The sequence below is a fragment of the Odocoileus virginianus genome, chromosome 25, assembly GCF_023699985.2.
Source record: "Odocoileus virginianus isolate 20LAN1187 ecotype Illinois chromosome 25, Ovbor_1.2, whole genome shotgun sequence".
Taxonomy (NCBI): domain Eukaryota; kingdom Metazoa; phylum Chordata; class Mammalia; order Artiodactyla; family Cervidae; genus Odocoileus; species Odocoileus virginianus.
In genome coordinates, this window is record NC_069698.1 from 48,398,010 (window position 1) to 48,418,680 (window position 20,671).

General features: G+C 41.4%; 1 protein-coding gene across 6 annotated transcripts in view; it reads right to left on the reverse strand.

The window, feature by feature from the left end:
- Positions 1 to 20,671, reverse strand: part of TIAM1 (TIAM Rac1 associated GEF 1) — a 455,872-nt gene that overhangs the window by 87,424 nt on the left and 347,777 nt on the right. For 5 of the 6 annotated variants that reach the window (XM_070455141.1, XM_070455136.1, XM_070455138.1 and 2 more), the window contains 4 exons: positions 18,968 to 19,114; positions 16,050 to 16,124; positions 13,476 to 13,646; positions 6,111 to 6,215 (listed from right to left, as the gene is read on the reverse strand). In XM_070455141.1, coding sequence (XP_070311242.1) covers positions 6,111 to 6,215; positions 13,476 to 13,646; positions 16,050 to 16,124; positions 18,968 to 19,114 — 498 coding nt within the window. The remainder of the gene's footprint in view (positions 1 to 6,110; positions 6,216 to 13,475; positions 13,647 to 16,049; positions 16,125 to 18,967; positions 19,115 to 20,671) is intronic. The other variant, XM_070455140.1, reaches the window with a different exon arrangement.

Genomic DNA, 20,671 nt, shown 5'->3' on the forward strand with positions numbered 1-20,671 from the left:
GCTCAAACTCCAATACTTTGACCACCTCATGCGAAGAATTGACTCATTGGAAAAGACCCTGATGCTGGGAGGGATTGGGGGCAGGAGAAGGGGACATCAGAGGATGAGATGGCTGGATGGCATCACGACTCGATGGGCATGAGTTTGAGTAAACCCCGGGAGTTGGTGATGGACAGGGAGGCCTGGCATGCTGCGATTCATGGGGTCGCAAAGAGTGGGACATGACTGAGCAACTGAACTGAACTGAACTGAAAATCATAAATAGCTTTCCTTGTGGCTCAGATGGTAAAGAATCCACTTGCAAGGGGGAAGCCCTGGGTTTGATCCCTGGCTTGGGAAGACTCCCTGGAGAAGGGAACAGTGGCCCAATCCAGTATTCTGGCCTGGAGAATTCTATGGACTGTACAGTCCATGGGGTCGCAAAGAGTCGCATGACTGAGTAACTTTCACTTTCACGTTTTGACATCCGGACTTAGCATCACCATGGACCATAACTTATGAAGGTGTTATTTACCATGTGTTCTCACCCTTCACATGTTCTCTATGAGACAAATGTGATCCCTATTTTACAAAGGAAGAGAAAAAGGCTGCAGAGAAAGCACTTTCCTAAGATCAGAAAGCCAGCCTGGGCGGAGCTGGGATTTGAATCCAGGTTTCACTGGTTCCAGCACGGAACTGCTCCCCACTACACAATAATGCCTCCCAGACTGCCTCCTGGTGGAACTCAGGGGTACCACAGTCAAGGGTGCAAGCCTTACTTCCATGGAACGAATTGGGAGTGTGCACACCACTGCATGTAAAACCGAGAGCTGGTGGGAAGCTGCTGACAGCAGAAGGAACTCAGCTCAGTGCTCCGTGATGACCAGCGGGGTGGGATGGGGTGGGGGGTGAAGATATATGTATACATACGGTTGATCTGCTTTGTTGTAGAGCAGAAACCAACAGAACATTGTAAACCAATTATATTCCCCCCCACCCCCCAAAAAAATTTTATTTCTTAAGTAAGCAAGTAGTAGCAGCGTTAGTCGCTCAGTCGTGTCTGACTCTCTGTGGCCCCATGGACTGTAGCCCACCAGGCTCCTCTGTTCACATAACTCTCCAGGCAAAGATACTGGAGGGGGTTCCCATTTCCTACCCCAGGATATCTTCCTGACCCAGGGATCAAACCTGGGTCTCCCACACTGCAGGCAGATTCTTTACCATCTGAGGCACCAGGGAATCCCGAGGTAAGTAAGCCAAAGGCCATCTCCGAAAACTTATGATAGAAGTTCCAAAAGAAATAAATGTGTCAGAGGCTCATGTGGAATTTTTAAAACTGTCATTTAATTTCAAAATGAAAATCTCTTTTGAGCCAAAGTCAATAACAGAAAGCTCTTCTTGAGCACTGAAGAGAAGTCTCAGTGACTATTTAAACTAGTTCCCATCTTAGTCATTTGTCTAGGAATAATTTCATTCATGCCAAGTATGAAAAAAAAAAAAAACAGGTTTCTTTCTGTTCACTTCCTTAGGGCAGTTGACAGGTAGGAGAGGTGAGCTGAATGCTTAGGAATCAGGAGCCAAGAAACAGGCTAAGCCAAGAGGCCGGGGTGGGAGAGGGGCTGGAAATGTTCACCCTACAAGCCCAGAGCCTCTAGAACACCCTAATTTAATGCAACTTCTACCAAATTCAAAGTGCTAAGGGCATAACTTAATATCATTTTCTGTCTATATACTTCGGAAAAAGTTCCATACCAATGCATTCTACATTTAGAAGACATCAGTTCTAACACTGATCTTTAGTTCAAAAAATACAGTCACCAAAATTATACATTACCAAATATAATCAATGCTATGATATATTTTAGAATGTCATGGAATGCTCAATAAAATGTTATGAAATGTACTTACTACTTCAACTTCTTTGGAACCTTAGTTTGATTTTTTTCAATTTCCTTGAAAGCCAACCTCTCCCCCCTAGGTGGCAGTATATCACCATTGTTCTGGTCATCTCCGGAAAGTTCCAAATGGCTTTCTACAGATCCAGTGGGAATATAGCTTCGTAAATAAGCTTTCCTATTCTTTCACAATATTGCCTCCTACTTTTCTTTGTAATTGGTGTGAAAGTCTTTGTGTTTTTTCACCAGTCTCAGACAGTAACTTCGTATAATACTGGACCCTTGACTGTGTGGTCCTTAGGCCAAGTGAACAAAAACTGGATTTTTTACATCTCTAAAGTATGTAAAATTTCAAGAAGGATCTGCACTTTAAAATACATTTTTTTTTCTTTCATGGCTTGCAATCAGAATATCTGACACCAGAAATTTTGAAATTCCACAGTTTACCGTGCATGGACCTGCGTGAATCATGCTCTCCCAGCCCCTTCCCCAAGGCTCATGGGCCACATGTTAGCCACAGTGAGCCTATTAAGACAGGAGTCAAATAAAGCCCTCGTCTCGGGGGGTTGCACCCCTCACTTGGGCCTGACAAGCCCCCTGCTCCCCTTCTCCTCACCCCCTGAATTCAACACCCGCCACCCCCCCCACTCAGCCTCCCCGCTGATCCTCCTCAAATGCGCGTGAACCACCACCGCCACCACCCGCCTCCCCCCACCAGGCCTTCCCCGGCTTTGTTCCCTGACCCTAGAACACATTCCTCCAAAACACCTCTGTGACTCACTTTCTCACCTCACTCACCACCCTGCTCAAACATCACGTCTAAAAGGAGCAGCACGATCACTTTCAGATGTCCATTTTTCTCTATCCATTTATAGCCTAACCTTTTCTTTCCCAGCACTTAGCATCCCCGGAAATACTAGCCATTTACCTGTTTTTGTTAAGATACATGTTCTTATATCTGTCTTCACAAACTTGGATGTATTTTCCATAAAGAGTAAAAATTTTTGTGTGCATCTCAGTGCCTAGAACAGCTAGCATGGTGCCAGGCACATAACAAATGCTAAATAAATATTTGCTGAATGAATCGATCAACCGCTCGATCAGGGTTGTTGCAAACTCTATTCCTATTTGTCTTTTTAAGAAAAACATATTTAATTATGGGTTTTCAAAAAAGCCAGTGCTTTTTTGAAAGCATTATCAGTCTACAGACTGGACCCAATAACCAACTAATTATGAAAAAGTAGCCAAGCAGGTATTGCTTATATTAAAGCATAATTAGCAAGTGAAAGTGAAAAGCCGCTCCGTCGTGTCCGACTTTATACAGCCCATGAATTCTCCAGGCCAGAATACTGGAGTGGGTAGGTAGTTCTCCAGGTCATCTTCCCGACCCAGGAATTGAACTGGGGTCTCCTGCATTGCAGGTGGATTCTTTACCAGCTGAGCTGCCAGGGAATCCCATAATTAGCAAAGCAGGTTAAGTATAATACAAAAGTAGAAGACTGACTATTCATGGCTTTTCATAAGCAAAGGAATCCCCACAAAATAAATCTACTAGATGCCCCCACCCCCGCCAAAAAAAAAAAAGATTTTTAAAATACAGTACACACTTTTGCTAATAACTATTGATCTTCTAACTCAAGAATTTTTGACAAAACAATGGCAGAGAATAAGATGTTTTGGGACAGTCATCTATGAATGAGTCACTTTTCAGGACAGGACTTTAAACGTCTGTGAGTTTCGCTCATCCATTGGAAATACAATGGAGACAGGTTACGGAAACCAATTAGCCATGGGTGGTCTGATGCCTGTTCAGTAAGGGTCAATAAATAAAATATCTGTAAAATCTCAAAAAGCACCCAGAACACCGTGTGTTCAGAAACCCTCTGCCCTAGAATGACATCTCACCCAACTTAATGGCCAAAAGCAGAGATTGGAAACCATGGATATATGGATATAATTCGAGGGGTCTGTGAACTGGGATGCTGAAAAAGCCTGAAATTTTTATATTCACTAACCTGTAACTGAAACGTAGCATTTCCTTCAATTACTAATGAACGGAAGCAACAAATACGGCAACGTGAGCAGTGTGTCTGTGACCTCGTCACAACCAGAAATCACAGTGATTTTTACACCACATTCTAGTTGCTGCTAATATCTCAAAATATTATTTATGCTCATCACTACTTCAGAACAATGGCAGGTATCAGACCAACCAATGTCTGATTATTTAATGAGCTGTTAAGTAAGCATGTGTATTATCTATAATTTGTTAAATATCTTTCATAACTAATTCAACACCATTAGGCCATGGGTAATCCTATGTATTCTATTTCATGGAATTAAAAACATTATTCTGAAATGGGATCTGCAGGCTGTACCAAGCTGCCAAAGATATCCTGAGAACAAAAAGTTTGAAATCTTGGTAAAAACAGAGGTGCCCATTAGCAGTACTCACTCACAGTCTGAACAACAGAGTGAGTAAGAGTATGACATTTCCTCCCCGAGGAATCTCAGAGCTGGAGACCTTCTGCAACTGGCAAGAAAGAATACCATGGTCTCCCTGTATTTCAGGGTTTTGTTTTTAAATGGCAATTGTATACGTACAAGGGAGTTGTAGATAACAAACAGAGTAAGCTTGTTAGTCTCCTATACTGGATGAGACCACACAATGGCCAAGACTTAAAAATAATAAAGAAATCAATATAATTTCAAAAGATATGTCTTAAACATTCTCCTCTGTATAAGATATGAAGAACACTGAAATTTCTTAGGCTAGATCCCTGTCATTTAGGATATAAAAGATTCACTAACTCTGAGATACAAACTACATGCTCTAATAGCTATTTCACTATGTTAACAGCAAAGCACTTTCCTTTCTTAAGTAAGAAAATGGGTTTTCTTTCTTCTACTCACAGAGCACAAAGTCAGGGCTTTCCCCATGTCAGAGAAAAAAACAAATCAGCCACTGTTAAAAGTACCTTTCTCTGCGTTAAACTTTATGATTTAAGTGATGGTTGAAAAATGGTCATTTTGTTCTTCTTCTATTTCATGACATGATAAGAATGCTATAAAAAGCACACCCTCGCTTATATTTCATTAAAAACACTTAAAGGGACACAAGGGAAGTTTTTAAGAAGACAGAAATGTAAATTATGACTCTAGTGGTGGAAACACCACAGTCTGTATACATTTGCCAAAACTCACCAAACCATGTGCTCAGAAATGCTGTTTTATTGTAGAGAAAGCAAACCTCAAGAAAAGTTGATGAGAAACACAATTCCCTACTAAACAGACTACATTTTAAATCATGCTTCCCTTTTTCAAAAGGAGACTTTTCAGGTCTAAGTCTTCAGTTCTGTTTTCCACTGTGAAAGGCTGTCTGAAGTCATACTGTTATCATTCACAGATCCATGGCAAGCAGTTCGGTGACCCCCAGAGAAATGACTAAATACAGGAAAGAACAAACTCCAAGAGAAGGGCCCTGGCTCCCAAAATGTTTCTTTTCTGGAACTGAAAAAAGCACCCCTTGGCTAACAAGAAAGGAACTGGTCATCATTCTACCATATTACCATGACCACCATTTATTGAGCATCTACTATGTGAACCCCGATCTTTAATCTTTGCAAAATCCTACAAAGTATTAATCACCACATTTTGTTGTTGCTGTTGGGTTTGGCAAAGACCACATAATTACTAAGCAGCAGAGCCAGATCCAGCTCAGAACCCAAATCCCATCATGAAACTCAAACCTAGATAACTATGCCCAAGAATCTACAATTCCAGAAGGCCAGGACATATAATTAGTTAGCAGCTTTTTTCACCTAATAGGATTTTACCCATCAATTTCAACATGCAGGGGGAAGTTATACAAAGTTGGAGCTAGTACTTTTTCTCTGACAACAGCCAAATTATCTTTGAGTCACCCATTTAAAACAAAAGACTGTCAACACGGCAAGGAAAGCTAGGAATAACTAAAATTCTATCTGAGAGTCAGTTCTGGATTTCAATTTTTCATGATAGCACAGAACTCTTCCCTGCATAAACTAAGGTGGCATTTCCATCCTGCAAAAAAATATTGTGATAGGTAAGGCCATCTCCACAAATATAGGAGCGCGGAATGAGGCTCATTTATTTTAGAATTTGTTCCACTCCACCAACCACAATTAGCATGAGCATACATATAATTTAAGAATAATCTCCTACACAATGTACATGGACAACAGTCATAAACATTACCAGCTCATAAATGTCCTCCTCAGGCTTTGGCACGTAGTGTTGCATTTTGTTTTCTATTAGAAATTTCAGGCGCAGGTAATGAGCAGAATGATCCAGTTTATGTGCCTAGGACAGGAAAAAAAAAAAAAAGGAAGAGAAAAGAAAATGTCTGTTCAATAGTAAATAGATATAATTAGTTCTCCACTGACATATTGTCATGTATCCCTGAGAATAACAGGGATTGATTGCTGGAGGGGGAAGTAACATTTCTGTATTTATTAAAATGTTTATATCCCAAACCCAAATTATATTCATAGAACATATTAAAAACATCTCATGATCTCACATTCAATGGAAACAAATAAGTCACATATTCACTTCTGCTTATCTGATTCATTCCCTTCTTCAACACCAGGTTTGCAAGAAAACTTATCAGATCCAAAATGCTTTTAAACATAATTTCTAACACACATAGGTGATTAGAGAAGAAAAGGAACAGGAAAGGCCAGAGAGGATTTACAGTGACAGAAGAAAGCTGTGCCCAGGCAAAGTTGTTTTCTTAGCCACATGGGGACCCTGGGGATAGTTGTTAACAGTTCATTTGCAAACAAGTCAGTGCATAGACAAGGCATTTGGATTCACTCTTATTTATATACACCCCAAGTGAGACTCCCTCCAGGCACTGCAGACAGGCGTGTGTCCAACTCTGGAAACACCCTGAATGACTGGCCCAAAGAAAACAATTCTAAAACAGATCGAATTTTCCAGGATCGAAATTTCCAGGCCTCCTGCACTAGTCAGAATGGGTCAAATAATTCTTTTCTACCTAGAAAGTCATTTGTGAATGAACTTTGTGAAAAAAGGCAACAGTAGCCGCCTGGTTTTATAAATAAAATCCTCAATTCACATTCAAGAAGATGGGAAGGAAAAAGGAGGAAAAAAAAAAAACGTTCAAAAGTTACAAGGCAACATGAAAATGTATTGCTAGAGAGAAAAGGCTTCCCTCAAGTCTTTCTTTTTTAAAGCATCCTTATCTTTTAGAGATTTATCTGAAAGTACTACTAGTAGATAAAGATATGAATTCTAGAATTTGCTTCCCACCATCCAGGATGCGAGTCAGTGAGTAAATGGATGAAACATAATTTGACATTCTAGAACCCAGGTGTTAATTACATGACTGGCTACTCTTTTGTAAGTCTGAAATTTTTCATAAACACAACATCATCACTTCACAACAGAAACTCAACTGAGGAGAATTCTTTCAAAGTAAGTGAAATTAATTTTTCACTGGCTCAATACTCTATTTACCTTCTCCCTCAACCAAAATTTGCTGGGAAAGATTGAGGGCAGGAGAAGGGGAGGAGAGAGGATGAGATGGTTGGATGGCCTCACCGACTTGAAGGACCTGAGTCTGAGCAAGCTCCAGGAGTTGGTGATGGACAGGGAGGCTTGGCCTGCAGCAGTCCATGGGGTTGCAAAGAGTCAGACACAACTGAGAGACTGAACGGAACTCAATCAAAATTTTAAGGCTAAAGTAAGAACATTTCTGATATTTATTCCAATAAATATTCAATTACACCCAACAAACCCTGTTGAATTGTGCCAGACACTGTGAGAAGCAATGCCAATAGGGAAATTAATAAAACATAAATGCAGTCATCAGGAGTGTGGGAAGGGGCATGCAGAACATAGGAGGTGGGGACACCGGTAACTTTGCTTCGTAAATGAGTATACATGCAAGACAGCAATCCTGAATTGTCAAGAAAGTACAGTTACAGACAGTAGAAGGGACTTTGTTCTAAACACCTAGCCAAACGATAAAGATGTTTTCTACAGTGATTCTTGGGAACCTCCAACGTGCATCCTCTTCCTAGTCATGTGAAGGTTTGAAGCCACAGCCTGGACCAGCACCACGGAGCCAGCATCTTCCACGCACAGGCTTCGGGCTTTTGTTGCTGAGTCGCTCAGCTGTGCCCGACTCTTCTGCAGCCCCCTGGACTGCCACCCACCCGGCTCCTCCGTCATGGGATTTCCCAGGCAAGAATACTGGAGCGGGTTATGCCACTTCCTTTTCCATTGCTGGGATGCTGAAAACCAGATGCTCAGCGACTCCCAGACCCAAACTGTTCTTGTAAAACAACTAGGGTGGATGGGTAAACCTGGGGAACAGAGGCAGGGGAGCTTCAAAGTGTGTTAGCTACTACTTCTCAGAGAGCCACAGAGACAAACAACAAAGTAATAATACTCAAGAGTGCTATGATATGCAAGAAAAGTTCACCTCACAGAGACAGAAGCTGCCAATGTTTCCCATGGACCAAGACACTCACGGAAATTTTTAATTATTAATAGAAGCAAGATATTTTGCTTCGCCATCTGTTTCCAACTGAGGTGGGAGGGAAAGGGAAATGAAACTTCATGGGGTCTTGGTCAACAGGAACAAATCCACTGGGAAATCTTATCGTCATCATCAATAAATACTTTGTGGACATTCCCAACAGAGCTGCCACTTAGAGAGTCTTCTGGAAACCAGACCCCAACAGCAACCTCATCCAAGACTCCTGAAACCTCAGCGTGAGAGACAGTTCATTGGCAGACACCAAAGGTCTTAAGGTGGTTTTGATGGAGACACCATCCCTTCAATGCCACCATGCTGAAAACATTGATACAGATGCACAGAGAACAGTGAACAAGAGCCTACACTTTGAAGTGTTTAACAAAGAAAGAGAACAGAACGATGGTTAAAGAGAGGTTCTTACCACCTTCCCTCCACCACCTTATCTTCTTTAAGTTACAATAACATCTTGATAACTTAAGAAAGATAAAAAGATAAAAGTGAGCAAACACAACAAACACAAAAATGGTAAGGGTCTTACTTGTAACCCAGGAGTCTGTGGTTTGATCAGTAAATAGTGACCCTAAAACTGGGACTTTGAGTCCCATTACCAGTGAGTCTTCTCATTTTGGGAAATGTTTCTCAATTACGAGCCCTAGTGAGTCATGGCTGGTCTAACATAAAGAGAAAATCCTAATGAACTAAGATTATCAGAACTCTCAAGAATTTCAAGATTCTCCACTATCTGCAAGTCAATATCAAGGTGTTTTAAAAAAAAAAAAAAAAAAAAAACTTACCCTGTTTGTAACACATCTATGTGCAAGAATTCCAAATATTAATGAATATTTTAAGACAGTAATTCTAAGATGTGGCCTGCACTATTTTTTGTTGTTGTTGTTCAGTCACTAAGCTGTGCCCTGTATTATACTTGTAAAATTTTCAAGAGAAAATCTCCTAACTCAAGAGAAATTCAGACAGGAAAAAACTTAAACAGTCCAAATTTGTTTTCCAACATTTACTTACTTAAGTTACTTAGCATTTGATTCATTTTGAGACAATGAAGCCACAAATTATACCATAAAATAAATGTTATTTAGTTTAGTTGGCATACTTCTTAAAAATTTACATGTTTCTATGACTCCTCCAAAGGATGAAATATAAAACATAAGGTAGGTATTTTCAATAAGTAATCTGAGCCCATTAAAACAGATACCATACTCTTCAAATCCATCAACATTTTGCTCTTTTCTGCTCATATTCTTTCACTTCAGTCAAACTTCTTCAGAAAACATAAATGCATGCACTTAGGACATACAGAGATCCATGCATGTGCGTGCACACACACACACACAGTGCTACTGCAGAATTTCCAAAGGTATTTATTCTGCCCTTCAAGATGATCTTTTTATTTTTTTTAATGCCCAGGTTCATTAGGAAAAAGTCACAGGTCTACATGGTAAAGGCATGAAAAAGATGCCCACGGTCACACGTGAATAATAACAGTTTAGTATGAATGAATGAATTTCTTTGTAATTATTTTAGTGATTGCAATGATCAGAATATATTCACAACCCACAGGCCAACATGCTTCCTGCTATACTTAGTAACAATCACTTTCATAACATTCAAAGCATGAATTGCACATGAAATGTAGATCTTGAAACAGTTACTATACCAGAACTGGACTGGTGCTCGGATGGCAGATGACAGACTGATGTGAAATGATGTGGATCAGACAGAATAGGAAAGAGAATGAGCTGAATGCAAGAGACAGAAGAAAAAGATTGATTATTAAATATTAGTGAGAGCAACCATCACCAACATTGAGAACAGCAATAAAGAAATAAAAGACAGACAATTCTGACAATCACCGTTGTTTTTTGGTCCCTCCTCTAAGGGGGGGAAAAAAAAATCACTCAATGTTAATTAGATCATTAATAACAAGTGGCACTGTTTTCCCTATTATCTCTTTCCCTCTGAAGAATAAAATCGGCTCCACTAATTACAATAAAGTGTTTCCTAAAGAAGCAGTCAGCTTCAGAAGGCACCTGGCCCTGGGCACACTATAATTTACCCTACACAAATGCTTTTCTGGGGACCATCAATTTCTTATAGTACACACCAAAGTTTTCTGTTTTTAAACTCAAGAGATGTAAGCGTGTTCCACACCATATTGCTTTCCTCTCTAGTTCCATGTTTTGGGGAGGAGAGGGGGGAAATCTGAGGATTCAAGAAAAACAATAAAAACCTTTTATTGTTAGAGAAAGGGACGTATGTCACAATGACACCATTAAAATTCCATCAAGTGATAAAACCCTTTATAGGGGCAGCTGGTCCAACTCATTATTTAAAGATGGTCTCTAAGTTGCCCTGACAATATTATGCCTCCTTCATTCCCTTAGTTTCTATCAAACCAAAAGCTTGAAAAGGACCTAAAATCACTATTTCCCCTGCTCACTGTTTAACCTTCCACCAATGCTTATTGCTAAACTCTGATGCACCGTCCAATTCCTGATAGAGTCTAATGCCAGTGTATACAGGCGGCGCCAGAGCAATGCTACTCTTTGGAAGGCCCCTCCAGAGTTCAGCTTATGTGAAAAACCCGGAGCCCTACTTCTGACACCTTCAGCTGCAGTTCTGAGAATAGCTCCCACAGCTCGGCAGAATATTAATGGGTCTCTAAAGAATCGTGCTAATCTATAAATAAAAGGATGCAGAAATCCTCAATAGACTAATTTCGTTAAGTAATTAAAATAAAAAATGTGAACAGAAATACCATTATCTTTAAAAAGCTAGAATTCGTGTACATGAAGGAGTCAAACCATGCAATGGTGTATCATTTATTTTTAACACCCATGTGGGGGCTGATTTTCAGCTTTGCCCTGAAACAAACGGTCCTTCTACTTTTCCTCCGGAGAGATGATCTGATTGATAGGCTTATTTGAGCCAGAGTGTTCTAGTTCTCCTTCACGTGCAGCCAGATTTTTCCCTTACCAAGTCCTAGTGATTTGTACTTTTTGTTAAGTACAAAAATTGCTGATGGCAGAAGAATTGAGTTACTAGTTGAGATAGTGAAAGTTATTCCATATTTATAAACCACTTGTATTGAACGAGGGCTTCCCAGGTGGTGCTAGTGGTAAAGAATCTGCCTGCAAATGCAGGAGACATAAGACAGTTGGGTTTAATCCCTGGATCGGGAAGATCCCCTGGAGGAGGGCATCACAACCCACTCCAGTGTTCTTGCCTGGAGAATCCCATGGACAGGGAGCCTGGCGGGCCACAGCCCGAAGGTCTCTACAGTCCACAGAGTTGGACACGACTGAAGCAACTTAGCATGCACATGTTGAATGAGAAGGTTCAAATACATCATTGGATTCATCCGGCTTCTTCTAGGATGAAATTATGACAAGGTTTCCACTTTCCCTCTAGTGATCTCAGAGAAGACCATTTCACTGCCCTAAGAAGATATTCTAGGCTCTTCCACCCTTCATGGACCATCCTTCCAGATGACTGACAGCTCTTGCAACCATTTACTTGGAACAAAGGAAGCCATCCAAGTTTGGAGCAGCCAGATAAGAGATTCAAAACCTCCTTTGCAGGCCTTCCTGGTGACTCAGGAAGTGGTAAAGAGCCCACCTGCCAAAGAAGGAGACAGAGGCTCGATCCCTGATCTGGGACGAGAGCACATGCTACGGAGCAACAAAGCCGAGGCGCCCAACTACTGGGCCTGTGCTATGGAGCCTGGGGCACAACTGCTGACCCGAGCACCCTGGAGCCCGAGCTCCGCAAGGAGAAGCCAGTGCAATGAGAAGCCTGCACGCTGCAACCAGGAGAAGCCTCCCCTTGTCGCAACTAGAGAAAAGCCCAACGAGAAACGAAGACCCAGCCCAGCCATAAACTAAATAAATACATAAAAGTATTGAAAGGGGAAAAAAACAAAAAACCTCCGTTGCAAGTGACTGACCGTGATGTGAGCTCAGGCAAGGAACCAGGGCTTTCTGAGCCTCACCTTCTCATCTGTACAATGGGGACGTACCATTTCTTCTCAGACTCCATACGACTACCAAATAAGACTATTAATGCTACTAATTAGGTAAAAGATAACCCCGACATGTAAGAAAATTCCCATTATTTCCTCTTTCCCTTCTCTCACTCAAGGCAATCCAGTTCATCTAGCTGTCACTCAAGGAGGATCAAAAAATGAAACTGGGCTTACTGTGAAAACAATCACGAAGTTTCTATAACTTAAGGTGTAAGTAGGGGAAGGGAGTGCAATCACTTGCCACTTCAATGGAAGAGGCTAACTGTGTGTTCACAGGAAGGAGAATTTCTCATCATGGACTGCAAATTTGACATTTATTTCAATGTTTCCCTACCCTAACGATGCCCATGGTGTATTAGAAACTGCCAAAGAGCAGATTACTAAAGTGCACACAATAAAGTGTTGTGTTCATTGCTCAGTCGTGTCCAACTCTGTGCAACCTCATGGACTACAGCGCACCAGGGTCCTCTGTCCATGGGATTCTCCAGGCAAGAATAATGGAGAGGGTAGCCATTCCCTCCTCCAAGGGATCTTCCTGACCCAGGGATTGGACCTGCATCTCCCGCACCGCAGGCAGATTTTTTATCATCTGAGACACCTGGGAAGCTCTGTGCACATAATATGATGCCACTAAATACATGTATGTGTGCATGTACCAAAGAGAAAGCAGGGACAAACACCAAAATGTTGACCAAGGTGATTTCTGAATTTTGTAAGCAAGAGTGCCTTAATTTTTGGCTTTGTTTTTTACCTAAATTCTCTAAAACTTGTGCAATGAGCATGTAATAGGCTTTTCAAAGTCTATCAAGAACACATGGTGCAAGAAGCTACTAAGAGAATCCCTCTCCTCCTAGTGCAGAAGATTCATGTCCATCCATTATGCGTATTATCACAAGGGGATCCAATACTGCTCTGGAATGAAATGAAGGTGTACTTTCAAGAACCCTCCTCTGCCACCTGCTTCTGAGTGTCCGTGGAGTCCTCCAACACAAACAGCCCAAGTGCTTCATACCTTGCAGATCAGCTCCAGGGTGTCCCGGGCCGTGTCCCCAGGCCGCACGACCGTCAGGGCTGGCTGATTGTTCGGTAGACAGAACCAGGACGGGGTGAAATACTCGTGGACCCAGATGTCACAGTCGGGATTGTGCTGGTGGACGGCAGGTAAGACCATTTCTTTCTCCCTCTAGGATAAGAAATAAAGTTAGCAGAGCAGCAAGTCAGTCTCTGAGGGTCTCAGATCCCCTGGTAGCACATGGGGATTATCCAAGAAAAGGGCCCGGGGGCAAAAGTGTGGTGGCAGTGGTGAAGGACAAAGGGGATTCTCAGAGAGAGCAAGAATTTATAGAGAAAGGAGCTTTCTGGGGGTGCACAAGATGTCTCAGGTGAGACGCAGACCTCACACCTGACCCATGGCATCCGCAGGTGGGCACTGCATGACTGAGTGGGTATCAAACTTTGGCAGAAAGAAAGAAACAGGCCATCCGTTCAGTTCAGCTTTCTTGCTATGATTTCTTCCACAAACCCATTTCAAATTTAGAGCTGAGAGTCCTCTGGCAAGACGATAGACCCTGATGAGCTGTAAGTTTCAAAGATGATGAGGAGGCTCCAAGGAAATTCTTAAAGATGGTGTTCCAACACAAGCTACTGACAACCAGCATCATTTCTGGGCTCACATTTAACCTCTGACACAGCTCTACGAGAGACAGAGAGCTACATTTACTTTATGAGGTGCAGAGAACTCCACAGATGAGCTTTCTGCCTTTTCTCAGGCTGTTGCCATCAGTCCATCCTCTGAATCGGGGAATAGTACCAAGTTTCTAAGAGTGGGAGGAGCCATGTCCTACCTACGTAGTCAGCAACTGGGTTATCTCTAAGCCAGCTAAACATCTAAAGCATAAAACAACTCCATGGGTTGATGAAATATTAGGAACCTAGTCTCTCTGGAGTAAGCAAAGAAATAATTTCTTTAGATTTTAGCAAGGTAACAGTAATGCTGATGCTCAACAGGTGGTAAGAAATAAGCCTTGATTATTGGTTTATATCCAGGGATTGGTAAATACGTACCCATAGATTACTGAAAATGTGCTGCCATCAGCAGATTATAAGAAGAAACAAGGCTCCCAACGGCAGCCTGAGAGGTGGTACTGTAACACCTTCTGTGTGTAAAAAGATCAGATCCCAGAATGGGGGACATGTTTCTGAAAGGCTACTAAACTAAATTCTTCAATGGGGAAGACAATTTCAGCTCTGCCTTTGAATGGCTTGGCTTTCACAGATAAATTCAACCCCAGGGAAGGTACTGTCAGAACACAATCAACTTGCCCAAACCCCATTAACTATAATTGGAAACGTCCCACTCTGTCCCCACGTGCTACCTCAAAGTGCTCTTAGCACTAGACCAGCCCAAATTTTGCATCTAAACTGTTCTTTGAGCACAAGGCATTCCAGCCAAGGAGTAAAACTAAAGGGGTATCTTGGAAAAATGAAAAGAGTGACAGAAATCCAATGGAACAATTTTTGCACTTTCCAGGATCTGTATGCGTAGGGAAAACATCCCTACATTAAAAGTGCACTAATTATGGTATTCAGGATGAATTATCTAACTTCAGACATGAACACAGAAACTGCTTGGATTGCACATAAGGACAATGATTTAACTTCAAGAGATTTCGTCAGAAAGAGACAGTGGTTATTGATGAGTATTTCCACGGACAGTCATCTTGATATCCACAATGACATAATCCAGGAGGAGTTAGGTATCAAAGGGAGAAAAAGATCCCTCCATGACCACACTTCCCCCCACTCCCCCCCAGTAGCCAGAACCCTGATTTCAGAGGCTCACTTCTATCTAGAACATGGGACAACCCACTGCTTGGTTGCATGGCAACTAAAAGCTGAACTCTGTCATATTGATTCTGAGTCAACGAATAGAAGGATCATACCCCCACCCCTTCCCCCCAAGAAAGAGCCTGTTGGTATCACCATTAGGGTCTTTCAAATGAGGGATGTCCATTCATTTAGAGGCTGAAAATAGCAGCCTAGAAAAAAAAAATCAATATTCTTTATGGGCTTTCAATCAGAGCAGTTTGAAAGACCCTTTTAAATCTGAGCACAAGGTTAAACCAAGTCTGGAGATTTATAACTGGATGCTTGTCTTGGGAGGCAAATGCATGTTTTATTTTTAAAACCATTAGAACAGTTCTTTGAAATTAATTGAAGCAAAATAGCATGTGTGGGTAGAGAGGGAGACCAGTACCAACTCACCTCTTGAGAAGGAAGTTGTTTATGAGAGGAATTGACAATGGCATAAAATATTCTGCTACCCAGAACCCCAGTTACCTCCCATATTCTAGATGGAAACAAACATTCAAATGATAATTGCTGAAAATGTTATGTCAGCAGGTGAATGTCTTACTGTAATCAAGTTTTCCATCTTTTCTCGTCCAGTTATATAATTTTAAAGGACTGATTATTTCAGTGTCTAATACTGAGTCTACTTAATTTTAGGATCCCAAGAAACCACTGCACTGTGTAATGTTGATATATTTGTGGTACTTTTAGAAAAGGAACATGTGTTTATTTTTACCTTGCCATCTGGAACAGTGTCATCAAATATTCCCTCTAAAGATTTCTTTACAGCCTCAGTTCCCTCACCGAACACCTGCATATACAAAAGTATCATCTTAAAAAGGAATTTGGGCAAAAGGGCAGATGAAGCATGAGAAGAAGATGGAAATGGGCATGGCTATTAGAAAACATTACAAAAGTTTCACATACTCTTACATCAAAACCTCAAGTAGGTAAAGTAATTTACAAGCTAGCAGACCATGAAAACCATTCCTTTGTCAGGATCACTCCCCAAATCCTGGACAATTTTTTAAAATTGGCTTATTAGAGTTAGATTTTTCTTTAAATTTAGATGAATTAGCTTACAGATAGAATGGACTGGATTCTTTCACAATGAAGAGTTTCAGCTACAGTGCCACACACCTAATCAAGTATTTACAAGAATAATTAGTTTACATTTTAATCCTCAGAACTACAGGGACTTCCCTGACGATCCAGTGGTTAAGCCTCCACATTTCCAACGCAGGGGGCATGGGTTCTATCCTCGGTTTGGGAACTGAAGTCCCAAATGCCACGAGGTGTGGCCAAAGAATTTAAAAATAAACAAATGCATAAATAAAACATTTAAAAATCCTCAAAACCTGAGAACATACATTTAGAATTATATTACCGCAACACCGTGGAAAAGTTTCTTATTTAAAAAATAGAAACCTGTCTACCCTTGGAAATTTAATGAATCCTATAAACTTAAAGATATGACTGTGAATTGGAAGATTAGGTTTGACATATATATAGTGCCATGTGTGAGAATAAACAGCTAGTGGGAAGCTGGTGTAAGTGCAGGGAACGCAGTTCGGTGTTCTGTAATGACCTAGATGGGTGGGATGAGAGATGGATGGGAAGGAGGTCCAAAAGGAGATATGTGCATGTATATAGCGGATTCACTTCATTGTACAGCGGCCACTAATACACCACTGCACAGCAAGTATAATTCAATTTTATAAAAAGATATGACTAAAATCACATCAGGGTAGTCAAAACCTGAACACGTGAACGTGAGAAATTTTATATACTGGCTCGCAACTGATGGTGCACTGTTGGTGTAAAGTATGTAATTAGGAAAAAGTTTTTGCTCCAAAGAAAGTGAGATATCTAGAAACATGCAATTTTTATCTGTTTCAAAGTACTAAATTAACAAGCAAATTTGGTATGCTTATGGCCAAGAGGTTTTTTAAAACTCTTACTACAAGACAGAATAACAAGAATTGGTTATATAACATTACATGATCCTTTGATTAGAGGAAATAGCTAAAACTTCTTTTGGCAGGCATATATTTCAGCAGCAATGGACTATAACATAAGTGGGTACCCATAAAGCAGAAGCATATGAATGAACTAAAGCTCCTTTTTTTTTAAGATATTTTTTATTACATTTTATTTATTTATTTATTCGTGTGGCACGTGGGATCTTAGTTCCCAAATCAAGGGTCAAACCCATGCCCTCTGCAGTGAAAGCACAGAGTCTTGACCACTGGATTGCCGGGGAAGTCTCTGAAATAAGGCTTTTAATAGAAGAGAAATGCAACTCGAGTTGCCGACTACAAATCCTGGCATATATTTTATAGTGATGGTCTGAGTCACCTGTAAGGCCAACGGGTGCACACAAAACAACACCGGCAAATTCCAAAACAAGGGGAGAAATGCTGGCTGCTAATGCCACCTTTTTGCACGTTTAATCAGGAGTCATCAGGTCTTGTGTGTGATTTTTTCCGCTGAAATACTGACTTTCCTCCAGTTTGTTCTTCGAATTTACACAGAAGCAAAACCCCAGGCAGCCAACTTGACGTACTCCTCTCCCCAAAGACCAGAGAACACCCAGCGTGACCAGTCAGGCTCTCCTCATGTACTCACTGTTTCTACATCCCAGGTAGACACGATGAGCATGAAGGGCAGCTACGGACTTAGCATCTCAGCTTTCAGGCCTAATTTCTCTCTTAAATGTCATTCCTAAGTAAACGAATGGCTGAACCAGCCAAATACACAAGATCTTTTTGTAATGAGTCAGTCAATGGACCTGTCTCACTTTGCATAAGGGCTCAGGGTGAACAGGCCAAATTGGCAATCCTAATCATGACCTCAAAATGCTCAGTGCCTCTGCAGCTCATGGACTGGCCATTCTCCCCCTCTCCTATGTTCTTTCCAGGCCTATGATCAAAGCAGCTCTGGGGCCACTTGTTTTTCAAAGCCAAAGGAGGAGGATAACAATGACAATGGAAAAGTTCCCCAGAAGCAACTCCGGCAGCAAAGTGGTCTTCACTTGTAAAAGTCAAAGTGATGAGGCCAGAACATTTGGGTATTAGAGACCCAGTGATGCAGCACCCGAGGGGGTACCACTCATGACACTCTGAGATAGGTCCTCTTCAAGCCCTGCTACCTTGGGAGATGGAAGTCACCGTGATGAGTGAGTGCTCTCAGACCCCTGGTTCCTCGTATTGGTAGGCACCCATTTAATGTCAACCCCAAAGAGTCAAAGGCAAAGAAATAATCAGATTGCCCTGGAGGTGGCCTTTGATCCAATGCCAGAGAAAGCATAAAAAGACTGCTCAGGTCCCCACTTGGCTTCATCATCAAGCCCTGCTTTTTTCTGGAAGTCTCAGGAAGAAGTGCACTTTCAGTCCGTCTATAATTAACCAGGGTTTGGAAAGGACGCAGGTGGGGGACGGGAGCTTGGTGATAGACTAATAGCAGAGTTCAGTGTTATGGGTGTACATTATCTATTTAAAGCATCTAGCACAACTAACTTCTTTGCTTCAGCTAGCTGAAGTGGTATCACACTGGGTATCAATCAAGGAACAATGCACGAATGCATGCACATCCCAAAGTGACATGTCCGTGCAAATAACCTACGCTTGCTTTCTCATCCACCCTGGAACCTACCTGATTGATGCTTGGGCGTCCCTGCTTCTTTTTAGAGGTAGTGTCCAGACCCCAAAGAGAAGAAAACCTGCTCCTTCTCTTGCTTGCGGATCGGGACATGGCCTGAGTACGTCTTCTGACTCCAGTTTCACCAGTGCGGGCGGCCACCTGAGGACGGCAAGAGGGAACATCAACAAGATGTAGTCAGGACCACTGACCTCAAAGTCCCCACTAAGTCCCATCCTCCAAGTCTCATGTCAGCCCACACCGAGCCCACCACCCAAAGCCTTTCATCCACGACTCACATATACAGGAACTTTGAGGGTCCTTTCTAGATTCAAAATATGAATGAAAGCTTGGCAAATTCAATCGCTGTCTGAAATAATCAGTTGCTGTTGTTCAGTTACTCAGGCATGCCTAACTCTTTGCAACCCCATGGACTGCAGCACACCAGGTTTCCCTGTCCTTCACTATCTTCCGGAGTTTGCTCAGACTTTCATCCATTGAGTCGTTGATATCCAACCATCTCATCCTCTGTCACCCCCTTCTCCTCCTGCCCTCAATCTTTCCCAGCACCAGGGTCTTTTCCAATGAGTCGGCTCAGTAAAAATACATAATAACAGGAACAGAATGTATGCCAGGTTTCCAAGAAATTAGATGCCCTTCTGGTCACAGTCCCAAACTCTAGCATCAAGTTAAAATAACCATACTTTTTTGAGATTCTCTCTAAGTGACGCAGAGTTGCTCCTACCCCCTAACAAAAAACAGTGACTGAGTGTCAGCAAAAACAGTGAAAACAGCGCATCTGGGTGCCTGTGATTTCGTACTGAATCTAAATTTACCCATCTCTTCTATTTCGTTTTCTCAGAATTACATAAAATTACTTTCCTCATTAAGCAAGCGATGGTCATCCCCCAATATTAATTACTCCTTGGCCTTAGTCAGAGAAATCTCAAAAAAAGTTGAGCATCATGGGATAGTGATGAGGTTCTGGTCAAGGGAAAGTAAAAAGGTTATTTATAATTTCCAGAAGGATCCTCAAAAGGAGGGGGTTTTCCATTATCCTTCACTCCCCTCTTTCCTAAAAGGTCATGTTAGCTAGTTCAGGACATTTAGATGGAAGCATTTTCAAGGATTACAGAATAAAACAGAAGGGATTCAGGTCCATGAAAGATGGGGAAACTATGCCTTGCATGTCCTATGTTTAGGTGAAAAAGGAATAAGAGTTGTATTTCCTCAATCATGATTTTGTAAAATATTTAATTTCAAATATGCATAGAAAAGGCTAGAAGACGTTTTCCTCCTTATTTTTATAGGATATATTTTACACAGCAAAAGAAAGCAAAAAAATGTTTCCAAAAACATGAAAACTACCACCATTAATATTTGGTTACATCCTTCCAGACTTTATTTCCAAGCAAATATGTATATAATCTATTTACAAAATGGAAATGTACTAAATGCATTTGGCAATTCTGTCATCTACACTTAAAATGTGATATTCATCTTTTTATTAAAACAAAATTTAACTTTGGAGGGGAAAACTTTTTTTTTTTAAAGGAAGCTAACTTCCACTGAGATACCTGCAAGGCGCCAGTGTGCATGCTCAGTAATTCAGTTGTGTTCGACTCTTTGCAACCCCTACAGACTGTAACCCACCAGGATCCTCTGTTCATGGGATTTTTCCAAGCAAGAATACTGGAGTGGCTTGCCATTTTATCCTCC